The following is a 24732-nucleotide window of genomic DNA, read 5'->3' as shown; positions in this document are numbered from 1 at the left end:
CCTTGGGGCACTCCAGCCTTGAAAAGGAGAGGAGATGAAAAGGTTCCATTGATAGCTTTGAGATTGATGTATTCCGTGTTATAATTGAGAGAGATTTATGGGTTCCGTACACATTTGCTACGAGTGGAGACCATCAGTAAGCCATGTGTGGAGTTGGCCTTGGATGCCATAGGCAAAGAGTTTGGATAGCAAGGTGGGATGCCAAGCTATATCAAAAGCTCAAGATATGTCTGGAGAGATGGCTCTGATCTCATGTCTGATTGTGAGGGCTTATTGCATCCATTGTTGGGAGAGTAGGAGCAGCATGTCCAAGGTAGCGCGACATGGTGTGAAACCAAATTGATGATTTGAGTTGAGGCTGCTGGAAAAAAGGAAGGATTTCATTTCAACTGCGATAATGGATTCCATGACCTTGATGATGATTTACTTCTTTTCTTTTTGTATACCAAGTTGAGACTCGTGAAGAGCTAACACAACTTATAATAAAGGGAGTGGGAGACAAAAGGGGGAGAGAGAGGGAAGCAACAACTACAGTGGAGAACAAGGACACCGGGAGATATGTGGAAGGGAGAGGGTTGGGCAGGGTACACAGGATAAACAAGATGTGCATTGCTAGGAATTTCAGGAAAGAAAACGGCATTTGAAGGAGGTGGATTTGGGGTGGATTAACGGGGTTAGAAAAGATCAAGGTTTTGGATGGGGGAAGATAAGAGATGGTGGTGAACAGCTGTTTTAAAGACCTGGAGTGGCAAATTCTGAACTATTTTGAATTGTTTAACTATTTATAGCAAATTGTGAACTATTTATAGCAAATTGTGAACTATTTATAGCAAATTTTGAGTTTTGCAAGACAGAAGAGAAGATCAGCTTCAATAGTCAACATTATATGAGCCATAGATATTCCTGATGAGACAGATATAAGCCAGAGGATCCTGGGTTGTAAGGGGTTTGTTGGAGGGAGGGGTAGGAGGTAGTCGTGAGCCAGCCAAGGTTATTACTGGTACATGGGAAGCTGGTCATAATTGGGAGACAAAAGAAAAGAAAGACTAGTGACAATATTATCATACAACTGCTACATGGTGCCAATTCAATCAGATTCAAAGGAGAGGTTGATAGGAATAGGAAGGGCCTGACTGCAGGGAGAGGGAGCAGAAGGTAAATAAAGGAACATGAAGGATGTGTTGCTGGCTACAGCAGCTAGGGTGTGGAAAAAACAAAAGGAGGGAGGACCAAAAATGAGGTGCAGTGGGGTGGTGGAACTCAAGGGTTTAACAGGCAATCAGACAGAATGAAAAGGCCTGAAGGGAATGGCAAGGTAACAGGTAGGAGGATAGCAGAACTTTTACGGAGAAAAAATAAATAAAGAAAATAAAAGAGGCAAAGGTGGGACAGGAAGCCTATCGACTATAGAGAGAGGATGGTATGAGGAGTTGGACTCGTAAGAAGGTGAAAACATTATTTCTAAGGTAACCAAGAGCAGGGACAGGGTGAGAAGGGTTGTTTTGGAAATTATGATAAAGAGAAGTAGAGGGGAGACTTGATGAGGAGGAAATTCCTAGTACTGTGTATAGAAGGAATATTTTGAGGAATTGCTAAATGTGGAGAATGGAAGGGTTGTATTGGGAGACGACAGCAAGATACAAGGTCCAGTAAGAGGGATAGAGTGGGAAGAGGTTGTGGCAGCTTTATGGAAAACTAAGATAAGGGAAACTAGCAGTGGCAGTATATTTATCAATGGATTGGGGATAGAGGAGTGGATTGGCTTTGGCAGTTCTTTGTTAAGATCTGAGAGGAGGAGAGGACATTAAAGGATTGTAGATAGCACCTAAATAATTCTCCTGCTAAAAATAAAGGGAATGTTAGAGTGTGGGAATTACAGGGGTTTCAAGCTGATGGAACAAGTGTTCAAAAATATTGGAAAGGGTGGTGAATGATAGGCCAATAGAGTTGGTGGGTAATGATAAGATGCAGTTTGGGTTTATACCAGGTAGGGGGGAGAAGGGACAACAGATCTGTTATATTCCTTTTTAAGCAGAGACAGGAGAAAGTTTTTGGAAGGGAACTGCATGATAGGGTTCCAAGGGAAGTGGTGTATTGGTATCTGAGGAAGAAGATACTGCACCATGAAAGACTATTAAGGATAGTTGAGGTGATGTATGAGGGCCTGATAAATCAGTCAAAACTCGGAAAAGTTGCTCAGAGGCATTTGAGATGAAGGTAAGTTTCAAACGGTCAGCTTTTCGTCATTTTCTGTTCCTGGTAATAATCAATGCGTTGAACGAAGGAGCAAGAAAAGTGTTATCTTGGGAAATATTGTTTGCAGATACTTTGGTGGTGACATCAGATTATGGGGCCGGACTTTGTCACAGATAATTTTTATGAGTGAACGTTTGGCGTTATTGGTTCAGTGCGATGCTAACGCTTTTATCGTTTCAATTCGACATGGAACTAATTGTGTGCTATATTTGACTGTGTAATGCTTGTTGAAGGGAGATGTTTATTCTGACTATGACTTGAAGCGGTGTTGAAAGATCGCGAGAGTTCAGGAAATTTCTGTTTACTTCTGGATGCGGAACCATATAATAACTAGAGATTTCACAGAACACCTTACCCCACGCAGTGTTCAAGCTTATAGTTCAAATGAAATAAATTAATGTTTTAAACCGTCATATATAAATAAAGAAATCCGGAAGTTTACCCCTGTTGACACAATGCCTATTACACCGTCCTATCGAACACATTACAGGAGTTATTCGTGCTTGTTGGTCGTGCCAATTATGACATCTTTAAAAACATTACATTTCCTGTTTGGAATGATTTCCAATTTTGCTCGACTAACAGAAAGGATGACAGAGTAAAAATATGATCTCACTCCTCTCTGCGCATGTGCGATTGGGACAAATTCAGAGCCAAAGTTTGCTCAACTAAAATTTTGTTTTCCGATCCGTGTTCAAAATGTAGCATTCAATTTAACCCCGCTTTTCACTTCCCATTTGTACAAACTGTGTGTGAGAGAGAGAAGGTGAGCGAGGCCAGGGTGGAGTAAGTAAATGGGGGAGTGTTCCAGAGGTGATACATGATCAAAAGATTCCTGTTAGGCAAAGAGAAAAGATTTACAAAATGGAAATAAGGCCAGTTCTCTTGTATGGTGCTGAGGACGCGGCCTTTAGAAAGGAAGAAGAGAGGAGAGCTTGCTGAAGAGGATGAAGATGTCGAGGCTGAGAGGATTGATGGGGAATTTCCATAGGGAAAGCAAGAGGAGGTAGGAGGATATTAGGTGGTGGGCTGGAGTAAGGGTCGTCCAACAAATGCACAACAGGCACATCTGCGTTGGTTGGTACATATGCTCAGAAGGGACGAGAATGAGGAAGTCAACAAGTCTTCAATTATGGATGCAGTTAGCAGAAGGGTGGACACAAGAGCTCGTGATGAACAGCACATTTTAAAAGCCTGGTGTTAGACCCTGGTGTTGGGCTAGCAGCTAGGGTGCCGGCTTAGGATCCTAGGATCCTGGGTTTGAATCCCGGTCGATCGCTGAATTAACGCCAGGGGGGTTGACTCAGCCTGTCATCCTTCCGAGGTCGGCTAATTGAGTACCAGTTCACTGGTAATTCCCTGTTTGTCGTTAAAGGCGGCAAAAAGGGTTGGCGTCAGGAAGGGCATCCGGCCGTAAAACATTGCTTCAAAAGGGGGACCGAAAAACAACAACCACGGTTCCCGAAAAAGGCCAACCCCCGCCTTGCGGGGAAAAATGGCCTCTGAAGGTGGTTATTTTATATTATAAGTGAGGATAATGAGACATTGGGCACAAAGGAAGGATTCCACAATTGGAAGAATAAGGGGACAAATGAATGCAGGTGGGCAACCAACCTGGACATTGAGTGAGCAAGTGAGGGTTTCTTGAGGAACATGTGACCTGAGGTGGCTTGGGGGAGATGTGGGTGGGAGGGAAGACGCAAGAGATGACAGGAGGAGTAAAACCAGAACCTACTACCTTACACTGGTGGACAGATGACTGTCTTTGGGAATCCGCTTCCAATCTTGAGATTTCCAAGTTGCAGGAAGACTTTTTTTGACCACCCCAGGAGGAGCAAAGTGGAAAGCAGGAGTACCAGCCCTAACCTCTTGGTTATGGTTCAAGGCAACTATGCACTGCTGTGTCAAAAGGAATAATATACCCAAGGTGGAATGGCCAGGTAAAAAGTGAAACTTGTTTAAAGAGATCAGCCGAGACAAGATAGTGTGATCAGCTGTCTGATGATGGACTCCATTACTTTGTTCATAATAGGAGGGATGATAGGTCTATAATTGGAGAGATCAGTTTTGAAACCTTTCTTATGAATAGGAAATGTGTTTGCAGTTGCTACGGATTAGAACACACATGCCATCAGGAACAGCTGCGGAGATGTCGAGCTGGGCAAGAAACTTCACGATGGCAGCAGAGATGTCCACATGGATGTTGATGTCCTTTAACAGTGTCCAGCATGACTCATCCTTTAAGGAAAAAAGGGGGATGTGTAGCACCAGACACAGACCTGACCAATCCCAACCCATCACCACCTCAAGGTTTCTCTTTCTGCCACTGCCACTGCTGCCCTCCCCGACACCTTAACCACTTTTCTCCCTGCCACCACCCTATGCATATTGTGATACGTTTGTGTTGTATTTTTTTGTCCACCTGTTCCCCCCTCTGTCCATGTTAGCCTATTGACCTGCCACCCTCTGTCATCCAGCTCCTTGATGAGTCTAGACTTTTAGAAAAAAAAATTAAAGGCTATTGCACAACTTTCTCAAAGCTTTCTCTCCAATCGCTCTATCACCGAAATTGTTGATGGTTCAACATCTCACTCCTTCCCTATCAACAGCTGCGTCAATCGGGGTTCTGCTCGTCTCCAACACTCTTCCTTCTTTTTATTAATGACCTCCTTTCTTTTACAAATAACCAAATGCACTCGTATGCTGAAGACTCGACATTACTCGACATTTTTCCATCTGCCCCATCTTCCCCCACTCGATCTAAATCTCGTTTTATCACAGCCACCTCTTTAAATTTGGATTTGGACAAGATTAATCAGTGGGGCAAATGTAATCAGGTTAAGTTTAACGTTTCTAAAACTCAATTTCTTCCCTTCTCTCTCTCTCTCTCTCTCTCTCTCTCTCTAGAACTCCTCTCAACTCTCCAATCTCATTTGAAAGCTCCACAATTACACCATGTCATACAATACACCTACTAGGTATTACCCGAACATCAAATTCATCCTGCAATCCACACATTACACAAGGGGACCAAAAAAACAACAACAACCACGGTCCCGAAAAAGACCAACCCCCGCTTGCGGGGAAAAATGGCCTCTAAAGGTGGTTTTTTTTTTTTTTTTAATCCACACATTACACATATAGCTAAGTCTGCCTTGAATAAACTGGGAGTCCTGCTCAGATGTCGAAGATTCTTCTCTGCTCAACAGTTGCTTCAACTATATAAAAGGATTGATTCAGCCTTGCAAAGAGTACTGCTCTCACATCTGGGGAGGTTCTAGTTCCACATTCTTACTGGACAGAATTGAATCCAAAGTAATCCACCTTGTAAACTCTCCCAATCTGACCTCAATACTCGACCCAGGTCACAGCCAAGTTGGCCCCCTTTCTCTTTTCTACAGATATTACTTCAGTTTCTGCTCACAAGAACTTGTTGCTTGTGCACCTCCGCCATTAGTGAGACCACGGAATACTCGACAAGCCACTACATCACATGATTATTGTGTGGCAATTGGCAACTAAAGGGTGGCCCGTTATGATGTTTGTTTCTTCCCCTCCACTGCCAAACTCTGGAACTCTTTACCTTCTCATGTCTTTCCAAACACTTACGACCTTCCCCTTTTCAAAAAGCAGATTTTTTTACTTCCTAAAAACTCAAACTATTCTCTCTTTCTTCACTTTTCTATCAATGCAGCATTGCAGCCCTTTATTTAAGGCCTGGTCTCGATGAGGACAATATCGTCTGTGACTGGAGCCTTAAACAAACAAACAAAAAAAACATGTTATTGGTGAACCTTCCAACAAGAGCATGCAACAACAATCCATTCCTCACCTCTTCTGCAAGCGCCTTTGCCTCACTCTCGGTGTGCGTCACATTTACAAGGTGCCTGTAGGAAACAAACTGTAGGCCGTGGCAGGCTGCGCACACCTGACGGTAGACTTCATACCCACGCCGAACACTGCAATGCAATATCAACAGAACTAAGAATGGACACAAACCAAAGTTGTAATGAAGGCAAATAACCAGCACATGCATGAACAACCATTAAAAAAAAAAAACAGGCCACAAAGCATGATGGGAGAACAACGATGGCACTGTTTTTGATGTTAGTGATAAAACAAAAAAAGTGAGAGAATTCAGGAATTCAACCTTCTCCATTTTGTGCCTAAACCAAGAGTGAAGTGAAAATTACAAGTTGCTTAACTACATGATAATCCAACGATAACGTATGACGATCAGTGATGGACACTCATAGCACATTTAAAATGTGACAGAGCAAGTGTCTTGAGTCCAGGATTAGAATTAAATCATGCAACAAGCAACATGCACCAGTACATCATAATTATAGTTGGTCTGATTAGTGTTTCCCTTTGAACAGAAGGCTCATAATGTAAACAAGACCAAAAGTCTAACAGCGGCTTAGCAGGGCTTGTAAAATATTATAAACCACAAACACATTAGTATTAGCTTTTCAAACAGTCGTTAATGCTGCTTTTAACATTAAACAAAGAAATTTGGAGGAATCTCAACATCCATGAGGTAAGTCTTACTTCCAGAGTCATGTTTATATTGTCGCGCAACCGCCGAAACTAATATCAGGCGGTCGCGGATTGCCAATTACGAAGGCTTTAACTCCGAGGCGGAAGCTCAATAGCGGATTCCAAAATCTAAAACACCTAAGCGCGCGGAATGGAGGGAAACAGCACAAGTCCCCGCAGCCTTATCTATCAAATCAATCACCCGGTAAACTGCGTTCAGGTATTATATACAAAAAGTAATGCAAGGGTTTATTGGGAAAAGCAAAGACAGTGAAAAGCACGTGCCGGTAATAAAATAAGGTAGCTAAATTGGGATCCCACACACAACGGATATCAAACACGAGACGAGGGAGATGAATTAAAGAAAATAAAAACGTCCGTTATGTAATTGGGTACGCGGAGCTCGGTCTTAGCTGTCTTGTCGTCTTCAATTCCCGGCCTGGAAGAATCCTCCGTCCGCCTCGCACGCCCCGCTAGGCCCGAGCCAACGCCCTCGCCGCTGCACACGAGGTCCATGCACCAAGCTCCAAAGCACCACGAGGTCCCACAGCAGGACAGCGAGCTCCACTCGGGCTGCACCTCAGCCCAACTCGGGTCGGGGTCTCTGAACTGCGCTGCCAGGAATCCAACTGCTCAGGCTCAACTCTCGTCGGGGCTCTGATCTCATCTGCCCAATGGCGTTCAGCAAACTGGCGTTCAGCAATTCCCTATGGCTCAACTGACAACTCTGCGAATCCAGCTGCTCTCGACCGCGCCAGGAATGTCACTCAACTACCTCACTCCTCCTGCTCAACTCAGATCGGGGGTCTGATCTCATCTCATCTCTCACTCTCGTCCAACTCTCTCCAGCAAGGCGTTCGGCAACTAACTCTCTAAAATGTCGTCCGGCCCTCATTAATATCTCTGGCCGATGACGTCAGCATTGGCGCACTGCTCTGCCAATCAGAGCCTCCCCCGACTCGCCGGCACGCTCAGGTCACGCCCACTGCGTCACTCCATTCCCGCTCCTGCTCCTTGGTCACAGCACGTGTGATGCGAGGTGGGTACGCCCTCTCGGGTACATACCTCTCGGAGGTGTAAATGGTGGCGGCTAATTGTGGCGGTGTTCTAGCCTGATTTCTTCCTAAGTCATGTCAGGGGGGGAAGGCGTCATTTAGTGTTGTACTAAAGGTCCTAACTAGTGTTTATGTGGTCTGCAGTGCCATAAGAGACAAAGGTTTGATTACCAGGTGAGACATGCAAGGGCTCTATTCATTATTCCCTACACTAACTAACACACGAATCTCCTGGTAGATTCACAATCTTACATCTTAACCCGACAAACGCCTACACATGACTTATTACAGGAAGTGTTCCTTATCGCGACATCTCAAAGCATGTTACCTACTCAGATCTACTCTGCTCTACATATTGCTCTCCCAAATTCGTAACAATATTTACGATATCATTATTATTATTATTACAAAAACGATACTACTGAAACGATACACAACTGTATTAAGAAACCTGGGCTTAATTTGTCCAAAGCGGTCCGAAGGTGAAGCATAATGCCAAAGGCCTATACGTACTGTACCGTATTGTTGGAAAAGACGTAACGCCGAAGCTTTCGATATTTGATGGTCATGTTAACAATCGGTTTGTTTGTGTTTCACACTGAATGAAAAACGTAAAGGTAGAGCATGGCGGTGCATGGAGAGTCAGCCGCAGCACCGCCGTAATGACATCAGACGTAATCGCATCAACCTGTCATGTGACCAGATTCTCAGCTCTAATTGGTATACGTTTGAAGGGACATACATACATACATACATACATACACACACACACACCGTTCTAGACGGCTCTGCCCGATGGGCTACGCTGTAAATACCCAGATTCCAATCCCATGCACTAAGTGTGTTGATAAATCATCCAATACCATTACAATTCATGACAAAAGTCCACTGATGTCCACCAATGCATTTATATTGCATTGCACCACCACTATTTAACAATGCACCACCACTATTTAACACAAGCTTATCCATGAGCGTGAGATGAATGTCAAGATGGAATAAAAGCAAAATATTTTCTGGTGCTTCACAGGGATGGCACGACATCCTGACGTGTGCCGCCTTTTGGACTGACGTTATACTAGGCATCCCATCTGCCGGCATCAGTTGGTGGATGTTAAAGATCCCACGGTGTCTTTCGCGAAGAGTAGGCGAGTTATCACCAGCACCCTGATACAAATTCCTGCACCAACTAGCAGAGGGCACTGCATCAGCGGCACCTCAGCCAATGATGCTACCCCACAGCTTTGTGTTGCATACGAACGAAGAAGATTACAAATCATCCGCTGCAGCGCATTCTTTGCATAAACACCAATTAATTTTCGCCTCGGCACTTAAAGCAATGTATACGAAATGACATTTTCAGTCTGAGAACAAGTTCAACTATATATTATAGGTTTCCAATGGCAACTAGATCAGCTAAATTTGCTGTTAGTTTCAAATTGATTTAAAGAAGGGCAACTAAGGAGCCAAAATGATTCCTTATAACCATTCACTGACCCAACTAGCCATGCAAGGTGGAGCTTCAAACCTGCGATAATCCAACGAGGAAAAGAAACCATTGTGACTCCAGGGAAGCGGCGTAGGGTGTAACACCAGTTCTCCAGCATGCACCGAGAGATGCAGGGCGAGAGCAAAGCCAGCACTGCCTGCCGCTACCATCCCGAGGGATGAAAGGACGACCCTCCGCCCTCGGGACATCCCCGCAAAGGAAATGCCAACCTGTCACAGAATGGACACACGGACAAGCACACGTCACAAATTGGGACGTATGATCATCTGTAAATGGAAAACAATCAAACAAATAAACAAACATTAAATGAGGGTCATCTTTAACACAAGGTAAATTTTAACATCTTGTTTTTAACAAAGTGCATTTGGTATTCCCACTTGAACGAGCAAGACCCTGAGGCTGGGATCCCAGGTTTCAAATCACATTTATATACTGCCTTGACTTTTCCACATGATCATTGTAATTCAGGCAAAAGTATTCCGATCAAAGAAAAAGTTTGTACTTAGGGAGAATCCATTCACAAAAGCTGAATTTTTTAAGGACCACAGTGTCCAGTTCTTGTCCACACGTAAATGCAGAAGCAGAGACATTTTGAGCACTGATAATTATTTGACAAAATCTCAAGTTGGTTGTGCTTTTATATATCACACATTGTTTTTTGAACTGATGCAAGGGTGTTAATAGTTTGGGATTTTGGCAAACTGAAAAAAGAAAGAAAGAAAGAAAAGAATGAAAGAAATAAAAAAAATACAAAAAGAAAGGAAGAAAAAAGAAAAAGAAAGAAAGAAAGAAAAATAATAAATAACAAGCGTTACGCCTAGGTCCCCCGTCGGTGAAGTGATGCGAGTTGACAAAGTGGAAGACGCAAGGCGGCCATCTTGGATTTTGACGTGGCGACCCAATTTTCAATATCGTTCTTCCTTATGCGTAGATACACCCACACACCAGATGAGAAGTTAGTAGTTCGTTTATATTTCAAGATATTTCGCACACAAGGTTCAGACATATATATGGTGGTGGCCATCTTGGATTTTGACGTGGCGACCCAATTTTCAATAGCGTTCTTCCTTATGCCTAGATACACCCACACACCAGATTAGAAGTTGGTCCTTCGCTTACGCACGCACGCACGCACGTCCGCATGGACGGACGGACGGGAAAACCATAGTCCCCCTTTCGCTCCGCCGTGCGACGGGGGACAAAAAGAAAAAAGAAAGAAAAAGAAAAAGAAATAAAAAAGAAAAAGAAAAAGAGGTGCAGGGGATAGCAGTTTCCCCAATCTTGGTTTATTATTCAAGGCCCAGAGAATGGTCTTGAAGGGCAAAGCCACCCACCCCGCCCAATCAAACTAGTCATTTGCTTTGATTTAGTTAGTTTGAAAATATTGTCACCAAATACACGTATGGTACAATAATCAGTCTCCGGGCATGTTCACTTACTTGTATTAATGCAAATATTTACATCACAACAACAACAACATGCATTTTAAGGCCATTTTCCCTGCTAGAGCGGGGGTTAGCCTTGCGGTCCCCATGACAATCCTCTCCATTTTGCCCTATTTTCTGCTTCTCTCCTTGTTAACCCCCTTGCCCGCATTTCTTCTTCCACCATCTTTAGCCAAGTCTTTCTTGGTCTTCCCCGTCCTCTACTTCCTTCTACATGAACTTCCATCACTCTTCTCAACCAGTCACTTTCATCCTTCCTCAACACATGACCAAACCATCTCAACCTGTTCCTCTTCACAGCATCAATCACAGGCAATATTCCAATCATCTTTCGCAATTCATCATTTGTCTTCCTCTCTCTCAACGATACTCCGCACATCCATCGAACCATTCGCATTTCCACCCTTTCCAGCCTTCGTTGCTGCTCTACGTTCATTACCCATGTCTCGCTCCCATAAATCATAACACTTCTCACACATGCAGCATACACCTTTCCCTTCAGCTTCAGCGACACTCTCCTCCTCATCAGCACACCACTCAGTTCCGGAAACTTCTTCCATGCACATCTCACTCGAGCAACCGTTGCTGAGTCTGATCCACCTTCTCCATTCAGCATGTCTCCGAGGTAGCAAAATGTTTTCACACCTTCCAGTTTCACGCCGTCTCCAAGATCCAACTCAACATTTCCTCCATCTGCAGCTCCCTCTGTGCACACCTTACATTTGAATGTAGCTGCCACACTGGTAAATGACCCTCTCAGACCACTACATTTTTGATGAACCCACTCAGCGCACATTGTACATTGAATGGAGTTCACTCCGACACCCTTCCTGCACTCAGCACACGGCCACTTCCCAGTTCTTTGCACCTCACCACATGCTTTACCACTTGCCATCACATTCGTCTTTCCGATATTCACCTTCAGACCTTTTGTCTCCATACATTCCTTCCACTTGTTCATCTTTTCCTTCAGTCCATCCATACTTTCTGCAATCAACACCAGATCATCTGCATACAACAACTCCCACGGTAAACCCTCCTTTACGTTCTGAGCCAGCACATCCATCACAGCTACAAATAGTAGTGGACTTAGTACCGACCCCTGATGCACTCCCACCTTCACCTCAAACTCACCACTGTTCCCGTCCTTCGTCCTTACAGCTGTGCGCGCTCTTTTGTACATTGCCATCACAACTCTGATCAACCATTCCTCCACTCCTAACTTCCTCAATGCCGATGTCAATACTTTGCGTGGAACCCTATCGAATGCTTTCTCCAGATCAACAAACCCAAAAAAAAACTTCTTCTTCTTCTCCATGTACTTCTCCTGCAACTGCCTCACAATGAAAAGTGCATCTGTCGTTCCACTTCCTGGCATAAATCCAAACTGCATTTCGTCGATCTTCACTTTCTTCCTTATCCTCCTCTCCAACACCCTTTCCAATACCTTCATTCCATGCTCCAATAACTTTATCGCTCGGTACGAGCCACACTCCAGAGGGTCACCTTTCCCCTTGTATAGAGGGACGAGGGTACTCAGTTCCCAATCCACTGGAATGCGGCCTTCTTTCACCACCAGATTACAGATATTTACATCGACCTTTCATTTTTCTAATCGGGTTTAGGTCTTCACGTCCAGTCTGAATATCACATTTTATATACACCAGGTTCTATGTTACTCTCATTGGTTGTTATCCCCATATGCAGGTTTTAGGAGGTGGGAAGAAGTTCCCCCAGAACTCAAAATCTCCATCTCATTTTTCAGTGAAGTATCATTATTCATGAAACAGATTGTGAAAGGCACTCAGCTTTGTTCCAAAGGCTCTTTTCAAAATACTCACTCAACCTCTGAGAGCCTCCACTTGTGGCTCATTTGTCATGATATCCCCAGAATGACTTTTAAGTGCTCAGTAAGGGTTTTCTTGATCATCCCTGTTGCTCCGACTATCATTGGTACAATTTAAACTTTCCTCAATCTCCAATTCCTCTTGACCTCATTTTTCAGCTCCTGGTATTTGAGCATTTTCTTGGTTTCTGCAGTATTTAGTCCAAAGTCATTGGGAACTGAAACCTCAATCAACAATGCTGAGTTTTCCTTTTTGTGTTTGAGCCCTATGTCCAGACACCATGTTTTGTTTGCAATGTCCACACTTGATGGGATCATCTTATCATGCGTGACATGTTCATTTTCAAGGATCAGCTTTGGTTTGCCTTTCCACTATTGTTCTGGAACTGGAACCGGAATTTTGAAATATTTACATAATATCCTTCTGTGTACAGCTGTTCTTAGCATTCGATAGGGTTCCACGCGAAGTATTGACATGGGCAATGAGGAAGTTAGGAGTGGAGGAATGGTTGATCAGAGTCGTGATGGCAATGTACAAAAGAGCGTGCACAGCTGTAAGGACAAAGGATGGGAACAGTGGTGAGTTTGAGGTGAAGGTGGGAGTGCATCAGGGGTCGGTACTAAGTCCACTACTATTTGTAGCTGTGATGGAGGTGCTGTCTCAGAACGTAAAGGAGGGTTTACCGTGGGAGTTGTTGTATGCGGATGATCTGGTGTTGATTGCGGAAAGTATGGATGGACTGAAGGAAAAGATGAACAAGTGGAAGGAATGTATGGAGACAAAAGGTCTGAAGGTGAATATCGAAAAGACGAAGGTGATGGCAAGTGGTAAAGCATGTGGTGAGGTGGAAAGAACTGGGAAGTGGCCATGTAACTGTGTGCAGGAAGGGTGTCGGCGTGAACTCCATTCAATGTACAATGTGCGCTGAGTGGGTTCATCAAAAATGCAGTGGTCTGAGAGGGTCATTAACCAGTGTGGCAGCTACATTCAAATGTAAGGTGTGCACAGAGGGAGCTGCAGATGGAGGAAATGTTGAGTTGGATCTTGGAGACGGCGTGAAGCTGGAAGGTGTGAAAACATTTGGTGTGAGAAATGGTGAATGGAGAAGGTGGATCAGACTCGGCAACGGTTGCTAGAGTGAGATGTGCATTGAAGAAGTTTCGGGAACTGAGTGGCGTGCTGATGAGGGGGGAGTGTCGTTAAAGCTGAAGGGAAAGGTGTATGATGTGTGTGTGAGAAGTGTTGTGATTTATGGGAGCGAGACATGGGTAATGAACGTAGAGCAGCAACGAAGGCTGGAAAGGGTGGAAATGCGAATGGTTCGGTGGATGTGCGGAGTATCGTTGAGAGAGAGGAAGACAAATGATGAATTGCGAAAGATGATGGGAATAGAGCCTGTGATTGATGCTGTGAAGAGGAACAGGTTGAGATGGTTTGGTCATGTGTTGAGGAAGGATGAAAGTGACTGGTTGAGAAGAGTGATGGAAATGAATGTAGAAGGAAGTAGAGGACGGGGAAGACCGAGAAAGACTTGGCTAAAGATGGTGGAAGAATAAATGCGGGCAAGGGGGTTAACAAGGAGAGATGCAGAAAATAGGGCAAAATGGAGAACATTGTCATGGGGACCGCAAGGCTAACCCCCGCTCTAGCCGGGAAAATGGCCTTAAAATGCATGTTGTTGTACAGCTGTTCTAACATGTTTTTACATCCCGAAAGGAGGTGACTGGTACTTTGTTCCTCGCCCACAAAACCTGCATTTGTCCAATTGGCTCAATCCACCACTGAATGCGGTGAGAAATGTGGTGACACTCTCGTTGGTTGTTATCTCCATTTGTGGAATTCAGGAGGAGGGAGGAAATTCTCCCAGAACTCAAAATGTCCACACTCCAGTTTGAATATCTCCATTAATAGCCAACCATCATAGTTTACGTTTTCCTCTCAATCGCATCACTGTTCACAATGGGAGAGGCAATCCTTTTGCAAGCCATCCAAAACAAATGCTTTTGTGATATCTGACAACGTGGTGTTTTTTTTTGACATATACTCCAGGTGGGTTCTTGGTCACTGATGTATTTTCAATCACCATGCATTGTTTTCATCACACCATTTCCATACGAAGGTTTGTCTCTCATCGTTGACTAGGTTCAAGGTACCGGTACAGTATCTATTATTTTTAATCAGGTAACCTTCCCCCAATCACTATTCTTTTGATCAAAGATATTCTTGTTGGAGAAATTGTCTGCTGCACAGGATACTCGTTTTCATTACAGTTTGTGAGTCAAAGTATTTTCTTGTCGTCTAATTTCCTTTTATAATCTTTTGAATGCTACATGACATGGTGATTTTTTTGTTGTTGGTTAACTCCGCCACTGAAGGTGGATGGAAGTTATGTTTGTTTGTTACTTGCCAAATCGACGATTTTTCTCGTATATTGGTTGGTTTTGGATCGTTATTCTGTCAGCCTGTCTGTCTGTTTGTTTGTCAATCGCCTACAGGTCACAATTTTAAACTGATAGTCAGGAAACTTTACCAATTTGCAGAGGTCGTCACAACTGAAAAGCCTATTGATGTTGAGGTCCCAGAATACCCAGTACCCAGAGTTCCCCAGGAAGTGACGGAACTTCTGCCATATTTGGTGGCTGTGTTTATCTCGCATAACAGTCATGTGTTATGTCTCGTGTATGATATGCGTGTGTGACTATGAACCTTAAATCCTGTTAAAATGCAAAAATGGTAGTGCAGTATACAGTATGTGTGCATGTATCATTGGTTGTTGTCTCCATAATTTGGGTTTTAGAAGGTGGAACGGAGTCCTCCCAGGACTCGTAGTATCCACTCGCGTTTCAGTGAAGAATTGTGATTCATGGGCTAAATTGTGAAGTTGTTTTGTTCTCAGAGTTTTGTTTCAAAGGCTCTTTCGAGGATCGTCACTGAGCCCCGTACAGCCTCCATCTGTAGTTTGTTTGTGGTAATGTTCCCAGGGATGGTTTTTAAGATCTCTGCTCTGTAAGGTTCTTCTTAATCATTTCCATTGCCCCAATGATCACTGGTACAATTTCGCCGCTCTTCAGCTTCCACGACCTTTTCACTTCATTCTTGAGGTCTTGGTATTTGATCATTTTCTTGATTTCTGCATTATCTAAGCCAAAATCGATGGGTACTGTTATCTCAATCAGCAATGCTGCCTTTTCCTTTTTGTTCCCGAGTACTATCGCTGGTCACAGTGCTGTTTTCTATGCTCATGCTGAATGGGATCATCAGATCATACGTGAGCATTATGTCCTGGTTTTCAATGATGGCTTTTGGTTCATGTTTCCACGAGTTTTGTGGAACTGGGATATTGAAATTTCTGCAGATGTGCCAGTGTATTACTCTACATACCTTGTTGTGCCTTTGGGTGTACAGCTGCTCTGACATGAGTTCGTTTTTTTTACATCCAAATAGGAGGAGGCTCATGCTTTCAGTTTCGACCTTGCAGAAATCTATTCATTCCAAAAAAAAATTCCATCTCGTACAGTTACAGTGCCTCTTTCATACATTCTCTAAACTCTCCAGAACTCCACCCATCCTTCAGCGTCCTCAAACGTATTTTTGACTCGAAGGTCGCAAGAAACTCATTTTGCAAGAAATGTTCGTTTCCCATTAATCGTACATTTTTCAAAATCCAATCTCACCCCTTCCCTCCAAAACTTCCCCATCACCCCTTCCCTCCAAAACTTCCCCATCACCCCTTCCCTCAAAAACTTCCCCATCACCCCTCCCCTTCAAAACTTGCCCATCACCCCTCCCCTCCAAATCCACCCCCTTGCCCCTCCCCTCCAAATCTTCCCCATCACCCAGCTCTTTCAAATATTCCCCCTTGCCCCTCCCCTCCTAATCTTCCCCATCACCCATCCCTTTCAAATCTTCCCCCTTGCCCCTCCCCTCCTAATCTTCCCCATCACCCATCCCTTTCAAATCTTCCCCCTTGCCCCTCCCCTCCAAATCTTCCCCATCACCCATCCCTTTCAGATCTCCCCCCCTGCCCCTTCCCTCCTAAACTCCCCTAACACCCCTCCCCTCCGAGACCCTCCCTCACTCCTCCCCTCCTAGACTCCCCTCTCACCCCTCCTCCTCAAAGCATCCTCCCCGCTTCTTCCCCCTTCCAACTTTCACCTTCATCTCCCTCAACCTTCTGCCTCACTCTTCCCCCTCCTCAAATAACACCTCTGCGCCTCATCCAATCACCATCAAACCTTTTGTCCACCCCATTCTTCCCTTTCTCCAATCTATTCTGAAATCTCTGACACACGTTCAACAGCTCTCCCTACCTCTTCCTCCTCTTCCACATCTTACCCTACCGCTCCCCCCCCTGTTCTGTATCCGATGCTCCCCCTTCCTCTTCTTTAACAGTATGGACCTCAAACATCCGGGGCCTTCGCTCAAACTTGACTGATCTCTCCATACAGGTTGCTTCTGACAAACCAGACGTGATCTGCTTAAGAGAAACTTTCCTCCTTCATGATGTCTCTGATTCCTTGGTATCTCTCCCAGGTTACTCCCTCCTCCGGTATGATAGACCTGAGCCTCGTCCTGGAGGGGGGGGGGGGTTGCTATCTTTATAAAAAACTCTCTTCCTCACTCGCCCTGCACTGCCCTCTCTCCACCTCACCCCCAGGAATACCTTTGGCTACGGCTTCCCCTTCGCTCCCACCTTTTGTTCATATGTGTGTTGTACCGTCCACCAAACAGTGACGACTCCATCTATATCTCGCTGTCTGATAATATGGACCAACTTCTATCTACCCATCACAACTCTCTCTTCCTCATATGTGGTGATTTCAATTGTCACCATGCCAGTTGGCTGGGTGTGGGTACCTCTCTCACCAGCCATTGCTCTTCAGCAAAGGACTTCTGTGACTCACTGGGACTGACACAATCTGTCAATTTCCCGACCCGGATCTCAGTCAACGGAGCATCTTCTCTTCTGGACTTGGTTATGACTAACTTCCCTGAAAATGTCTGCTGCTCTTCTTCTGCTCCAATCGGCTCATCTGATCATGTGCTTGTTAAAGTGGACATCTCTCTGACCATTCTCAGAGAGCCTCCTCAGCGTCGACGAGTCTGGAATTTCACTCAGGCCAACTAGCACGGTCTTCAAGCAGCCATCAATCATCTGGACTGGTCTCCCATCTCTACCGCCTCAGACATCAACTCATCCTGGGAATTCTTCCAAAGTAAATTGCTCTCTCTCATGCACAGATTTATCCCATCTCGTCTTCAGTTGTCACACCCTTCCTCCCGTCCATGGTACACAGAATCTTGTGGTGAGGCTATTGCCCAGAAACAACTTGCTTTAGTCTCCTGGAAAGCAAATCCAACGGAAGGAAATCTCATTTCCTTTCACAGAGCCCGAAACAAGTGTGTGTCCACCCTCAGGAGAGCCAGGAAACAATATCTCTCCGTTCTCAGGACAGAACTCTCTTATCTGTCTCCCTCTTCCAAATCCTGGTGGCGAATGGTCAAATCTGTTTCTGGTGTTTGTTCCCCCTCCATCCCCTCCCTCACCTCAAATGGCGACACAGCTGACTCCGCACGTGAAAAAGCTGAATGCCTCAACTCTGTGTTTGCCTCTAAATCTTGTGTCCCAAACCCATCCCTCTCTGTACCCACCGTACCCAGTCGTACCCAGCTGCTCCTGGACTCTGCGTCCTTTCCTCCTGACAAGGTGGAAAAGTTTCTGGCAACCCTCGACTCTGATTCTGCAACTGGACCTGACGGCATCAGGCCACGGGTCCTAAAATCTTATTCTTCCGCTCTTTCACTCCCTCTCTCTGTTCTCTTCACCCTCTCTTTTGCTCAAGGTCATCTGCCATCTGCTTGGAAATCTGCCAACGTCACCGCTTTGCACAAAAAAGGTGCAAAAACAGACCCCAGCAACTACAGACCAATCAGCCTTCTCCCAATTATCAGCAAAGTCATGGAATCCATCATTGCTTCAGATATGAAATCTTTCCTCTTCTCCAATGGCTTGATCTCTGATCATCAATTTGGTTTCAGACCTGGTCACTCTACTCTGGACATGCTGCTTCTGCTTTCTCAACAATGGATGGAGGTCCTCAATGCCAAACAGGAAATTAGAGATGTCTCCCTTGACATATCACGTGCCTTCGATACGGTCTGGCACCCCGCTCTGCTCACCAAACTCTCCTCTTTTGGTATCCATAGAAATCTCCACGCATGGCTGGCGGACTTCCTCTCTAGTCGTAGTCAACGTGTGGCCCTGAATGGGTTTCTCTCATCTCCTCTTCCTGTTCAGGCTGGAGTTCCCCAAGGCAGTGTTCTGGGCCCTGTGCTTTTTCTGGTCTTCATCAATGATCTCTCTGACTCTCTTGAAAATCCTCTCTATCTCTTTGCTGATGACTCTACTCTCTGTCGCTCCATTCTTCATCCCTCAGATCAGCAGATGTGCACCCTCCTCACTCTGCAGACCTGGACAAAATCACAGACTGGGCAAACAAGTGGAACATGTCTTTCAATCCTGACAAATCTCACACTCTTACGATGTCTCTCCGAAAAGACCGACTGGACAACCCTCCGATCCACTTTCTGAATAATCCTCTCCAAGCAGTTCTGTCACTCAAGCTTTTGGGTCTCACTATCTGCCATGATCTTTCCTGGGAAAACCACATTTCAAATCTGGCCTCCAAAGCCAGTCGCCGACTGGGCATCCTCCGTCGTGCGAAGTCCTTCCTTGGCACACCTGAGCTCCTCACCACATACAAGGCTTTCATCCGCAGCTCAATGGAATACTGCTCTCCCCTCTGGGCTGCTGCTCCTGCCTCACAGCTAGCTCGTCTTCACGCTGTTGAAACCAAAGCATTCAGAATCATTGGAATCTCCCGCGATGAAGCTAACTCCAAGGGCCTCTCACTCACTCACCGCAGGCAGGTTGGTGGTCTTTCTGTCTTCTACCGACTCCTCTCTGGCCTTGCCCCCCCAGCTCTCTCTGGGCTCTGTCCCGCAAATATTCCTACAGGTCGCACAAGATCTGCCTGCAACCCTCTTATGGTTAAACTGCCAAAATCAAGACTCTCTGCTCACCTTCACTCCTTCATTCCTCTTTTCTCCCGCCTCTGGAACAAACTCCCTCACTCTCTTCAATCCCACTCCACCCTCCAGGTCTTTAAAACAGCTGTTCACCACCATCTCTTATCTTCCCCCATCCAAAACCTTGATCTTTTCTATCCCCGCTGATTTCACCCCAATTCCACTTTCTAGAAATACCAACTTCTGTCCTGGAAGTCCTTGGTGTCCTTGTGTTTTATACTTCTCCCACCCCCCCACCCCCCCCTTCCCACGCCTCCTCCCCCCAAGCCCTCTCCCTGCTCTCAAATGTTGTGTTTGTGTGCTTCCCCTTCTCTCCCCATCTTGTCTTCCGCTCCCTCTTTTTATATATTTTGTTTGTCTGGTTGATTTGTTTGTGAAGTAAATGTCAGCTCTTTCACGAGCCTCGATTCAGTATACAGAGGGGGAAAAAAAAAAAAAAAAAAAAAAAACCTACACTTTTCCGATTAACTCAATCCAGCCATCTTTTTAAATCCATTGTTGTGGTGTCCTTGGTCTTGGGCATTAATGATTTGTTCTCTGTCCCAGTTGAGCTGACCTCTTCTCAGCCATTCCAGTGATCCTTCTTTGTCTATCCCTATCTGTCCAACTGTTTTTTGTTTTTTTAAAAATATTCCCCTGCTCTTTCGAAGGTGGAAATATTTTGTCTTTCTCCCAGTTGTCACTATATATCTGCAGGTATTTCATTTTGTATTTTCTCTTTCTTGCAATCGTTGAGGCTATTTTCATTTAGTGTGTGTGTGTGTATATATATATATATATGTATGTATGTATGTATGTATGTATGTATGTATGTATGTATGTATGTATGTATGTATGTGTGTATGTGTGTATGTGTGTATGTGTGTGTGTGTGTGTGTGTGTGTGTGTGTGTGTGTGTGTGTGTGTGTGTGTGTGTGTGTGTGTGTGTGTGTGTGTGTGTGTGTGTGTGTGTGTGCCCAAAATCCACTTGATAACCAGTACTTTGTTGCTAATAAAAACCATGAAGAGAAAATTTCATTTTGGTCACATCTAGAGAACAAGATGTAAACATTTGGTTTTTAAAAGGACAAACCAGGGTTTCTGAAAATAAAACGTCAATGCTTGCAAAAGTTAATGACTGTCATCCATCACATCCCATAAAAAAAACTAATTTTATTTCAAGGCCTTGCTCTGTCGATATAATTGGAACTATCCTTTGATTTAGGGGGATATTAAATGTACAAGAGAACAAAAAAATAAGAGGTAGAGCAATGCGTCTGTCGCCAATATGCCTCTGCATAGGCCCACAACGGGTAAATGCCCTTGTTCACTGTCCTAAAACAAACAAGTTTGATTTAAATCCCTTCAGCTGTTTTCAAGCATCACATTTTCACCAGCTTGACAGGTTTCACATCGATCGGTGAAGCGGTTTCAGAGAAGAGATTTTTTTAATTATCAGCTTTCAAGCTAATATAGCTGCCACACCACGTGGCATATGACTTTAAAAATGTACACTGTACATATGTATGGTTAGGGAATCACATTTATGAAGTTTCGTGTTGATCGGATGAGGTTCGTTTTTCTATCCAATATGGCTGCCAAACCATGTGACCTATGATGTCATAAATTTAGTATTTCAATACAAATGGGTCATAGATCATGTGCATGCTATTTCAGATTTTTAGGATAAAAAATAAAATAAAATAAAAAATAATGTCCACTGTACATATGTATGGTTAGGGAATCACATTTATGAAGTTTCGTGTTGATCGGATGAGGTTCGTTTTTCTATCCAATATGGCTGCCAAACCATGTGACCTATGATGTCATAAATTAAATATTTCAATACAAATGGGTCATAGATCATGTGCATGCTATTTCAGATTTTTAGGATGAATTATATTAAACCATTTTGGCTGGTATACCACTTCACAGATGATATCATTATCATGCTTTTGTTCCCATTGGGAGTACTTGTTCATGTGCCAAATTTCAAATTTTTCCATTCAGCAGTTTCTGAGAAATTATTTTTGCGGCGTAGCCCATCGGGCGAAGCCGTCTAGAACAGTGCTGGTCCATCCTTGGAACAGTGTTGGAACAGTAATCCGACCTTAAATGCGCCAATAATAGACCATCGATGAAAACGCTTCTGCAAATCTTAGACCACGTGCCCATGCACAGTATGACATCACACGAGGTGATCGGGGAAGCCGGAAATACTTTACAAATGGTTTACAATACAATACAATAGTGTGGAGTGTTTCTATTCTAGTTATATTGTCCTGCATATCGGATTCTAAATGGTTTATAGTTGTGTTTTGTACGGGTGCAGCAAAGTCTCGGAGCCTTTTGTGCGAACACTGCATGAATTCCCGAAGGATGTTACCAGTAATAACACTTGGAAGAGGTTTGTCCGACGAACTCGAGCACGATGGAAAGGCCCTACCAAGTCGACGAGGCTTTGCAGTGAACATTTTGAACCAGAGTGCTATGTCAACTTTTTGGCTTCGAGTATGGGACACGCTGCCAGACTAGATTTGAAGCCTTTGCAAATCCCATCCAAATATCCTGAGGGTACCTGCAGGACACTTGCTTCGCCAGCCACCACGTCGAAGACTATAACGCCGTCTACGTCGATGATGACGATGCCGCCCACTCAGGCCACTGGTGCCGACACTGAATTTGAGATGCCTACCGTCTTGCCCGAGGCCCAGGCTTCATGTTCCACGCCGACTTTGAAGAGACCTCGAACTGCTGTCGCTAAGCGAGAGTTGATGAGGGTAAGAAATCTCTTTTTATTACTACTTAGGCCTAGGCCTTGTGGATAATAATAGTTTGCTTCAATTGACAATTCATCATGCAGGTTAGCTGTTTTCTAGAATTTTCGCTCTTATTTCCACAATTTTTATCAGAATTTGCTGAAATTTGACTGAAATGTTTATTATCTTTTGCCACAACTTCTGTGAAAATTTCAAAAATATTAGTTTAGAAATAAAACAAAAGATTACTTTTTGCAGTTATTTTTCGTTGTAAAACAATGGGGCCCACTTGAGTAGCTCTGTACTTATTCATTTGAGGCTGAAAGTTTCTGAAACTTTCACATTTCAATTTTTTTAAGTCAACTGATTGAGAAAAAAAATACGAGCCAAAACTGCAATCCTGTACAAATAATGGATACAACAATAATTATTCAATGTAATTGTAGAACGCCCCCCCCCCCCCCCACCCCACTCCGATATGAAAAGGCAGGGTCACTGCTCGTACCTGATATTCAAAAAGTACACCCTATCTCGGGCGCGGATCCAGGGGGGGCGCGCCGAGGCCTGCACTAAATCGTAAATGACGTTTGTGTCATGTATAAAATGTGGGCTATCCCCCCCCCCCCCCCCCCCAGGCCTGCACTAAATCGTAAATGACGTTTGTGTCATGTATAAAATGTGGGCTATCCCCCCCCCCCCCCCGGGATGCAAGCATAATTGTTTATGTATCGACTTATTTCAGGGTCTAGCAGAACAAGCCTGCCATAAATATAAATAAATTGGCCAAAATTCTACGAAACGCCGACGTACATTTGTACATAGTGACGAGTGCATTTGTACACTACACTCAGTAGCTACAGCCTGCGTGTCTGTGGCTACGCCATGATACAGGCACAAGGCGATCGGGTTTTTACCGTTTTATCGATCAAACAAAGTCACTACTGCAATAACACTCGCTTGATATAAATATTCCTCGCATATTTAAACGAAACTATCAACAAGTAGGCTAGCCCAACACGTACCAGTAATCTAAATCTGCGAGCCGTTCAACATCATCTTCGTCGTTTTCCACTTCGACCTCCATATTGGCCTCTGTATCTTCGTCGGCGTATTCCGGCTCAAACTGATATGGTTGAACACCAAATTCTCTCTGTTCTATATCAAATTATTCTACAATACTTTCCTCAGCCTCTGATACGTATTCATCGGCTGAAAAGTCCGACAGATCGGAGGACATATCGAGCGATTCTGAGTAAGAAACTTCTTCTTCTGCCATGTCTGCCATGTTTATACACTGTGTGCACCGCGATCAGCTGAGATCTCTACCTCGTGTGACGTCACAGTGACGTCACAAGGATTCCAGAACTAGCTTATTTTTTTTTAATCGTGCCTTTTTAAAAACGCATTTTACGACTAATTTAGCATCGATTTTTTTTTTCTTTTTAAAAATTAAATATTACCTAATTCTAAAGATTTAAATAATTAAAAAATTTTTTTGGGTCTGGAGTCTTCCTTTAAGGAACGACTGGCTTGGCAAATGAGCACACCTCCAACCCTGGTGGGTTACATAGATTACAGTAGATCTTCGCTCCGTTCTGAAAGTAAAACTTACCTCACAGATGTCGGGATTCCTCCAAATTTCTTTTTTCAACGTTATAAGCAGCATTAATGACCGTTTGAAAAGCTAAACATATGTGTTTGTGGTTTATAATATTTTACAAGCCCGGCTACACCGCTGTTAGACTTTTGGTCTTGTTTTTAATTATTTGTGGTTAATCAAAGATGGCTGCCATACCACATGCCCCATGATATCACAATTATCATAAAAAATTCTGCATGGGTGTCACTCCTACCCTGAAAGTTTTGTCTCAATCGGACATGTGGTTGCCAAGAAAAACAAGGTTTAGCCCTTACGGACAGAAGGATAACCCGAAAACATAATGCCTCCATCCACCTTCGGGGGCAGAGACATAAAAAGGTTAGTTTAAATTTTTTGGGTTGCAATACTACCCAAATAGGGCTTTTTCTGTCGAGTCTCATTCGGATTTTAAAAATGTAGTAAAATAATGCAGGAGAGAACTAGAACGGCACTTGGTGGTGTGTATAATCCTCCAGGCTGAACAGTTCAAGTTTTGTATTCTACTGATTGGGCGGATCTGGATTCAGACCTGAACCAAAATCTAATCGGCTTGTTCTTACATTGTTTTTGCGCCATACATTGTTTTTGGCCTCGTCTCTCAATGGTGAAGAATC

General features: G+C 44.1%; 1 protein-coding gene across 1 annotated transcript in view; it reads right to left on the bottom strand.

Annotated features, from left to right (window-relative positions):
• CYC1 (cytochrome c1) overlaps positions 1–24732 on the bottom strand; it is a 55423-nt gene that overhangs the window by 28894 nt on the left and 1797 nt on the right. The window contains exons 2-3 of the mRNA XM_078772995.1: positions 9379–9569; positions 6089–6215 (exon numbers count right to left, since the gene is read on the bottom strand). Coding sequence (XP_078629121.1) covers positions 6089–6215; positions 9379–9569 — 318 coding nt within the window. The remainder of the gene's footprint in view (positions 1–6088; positions 6216–9378; positions 9570–24732) is intronic.

This window comes from Myxine glutinosa, chromosome 2, assembly GCF_964187855.1.
Source record: "Myxine glutinosa chromosome 2, kmMyxGlut1.1, whole genome shotgun sequence".
NCBI classification, from domain to species: Eukaryota; Metazoa; Chordata; class Myxini; order Myxiniformes; family Myxinidae; genus Myxine; species Myxine glutinosa.
This window is presented reverse-complemented; position numbering and strand designations above follow the sequence as displayed.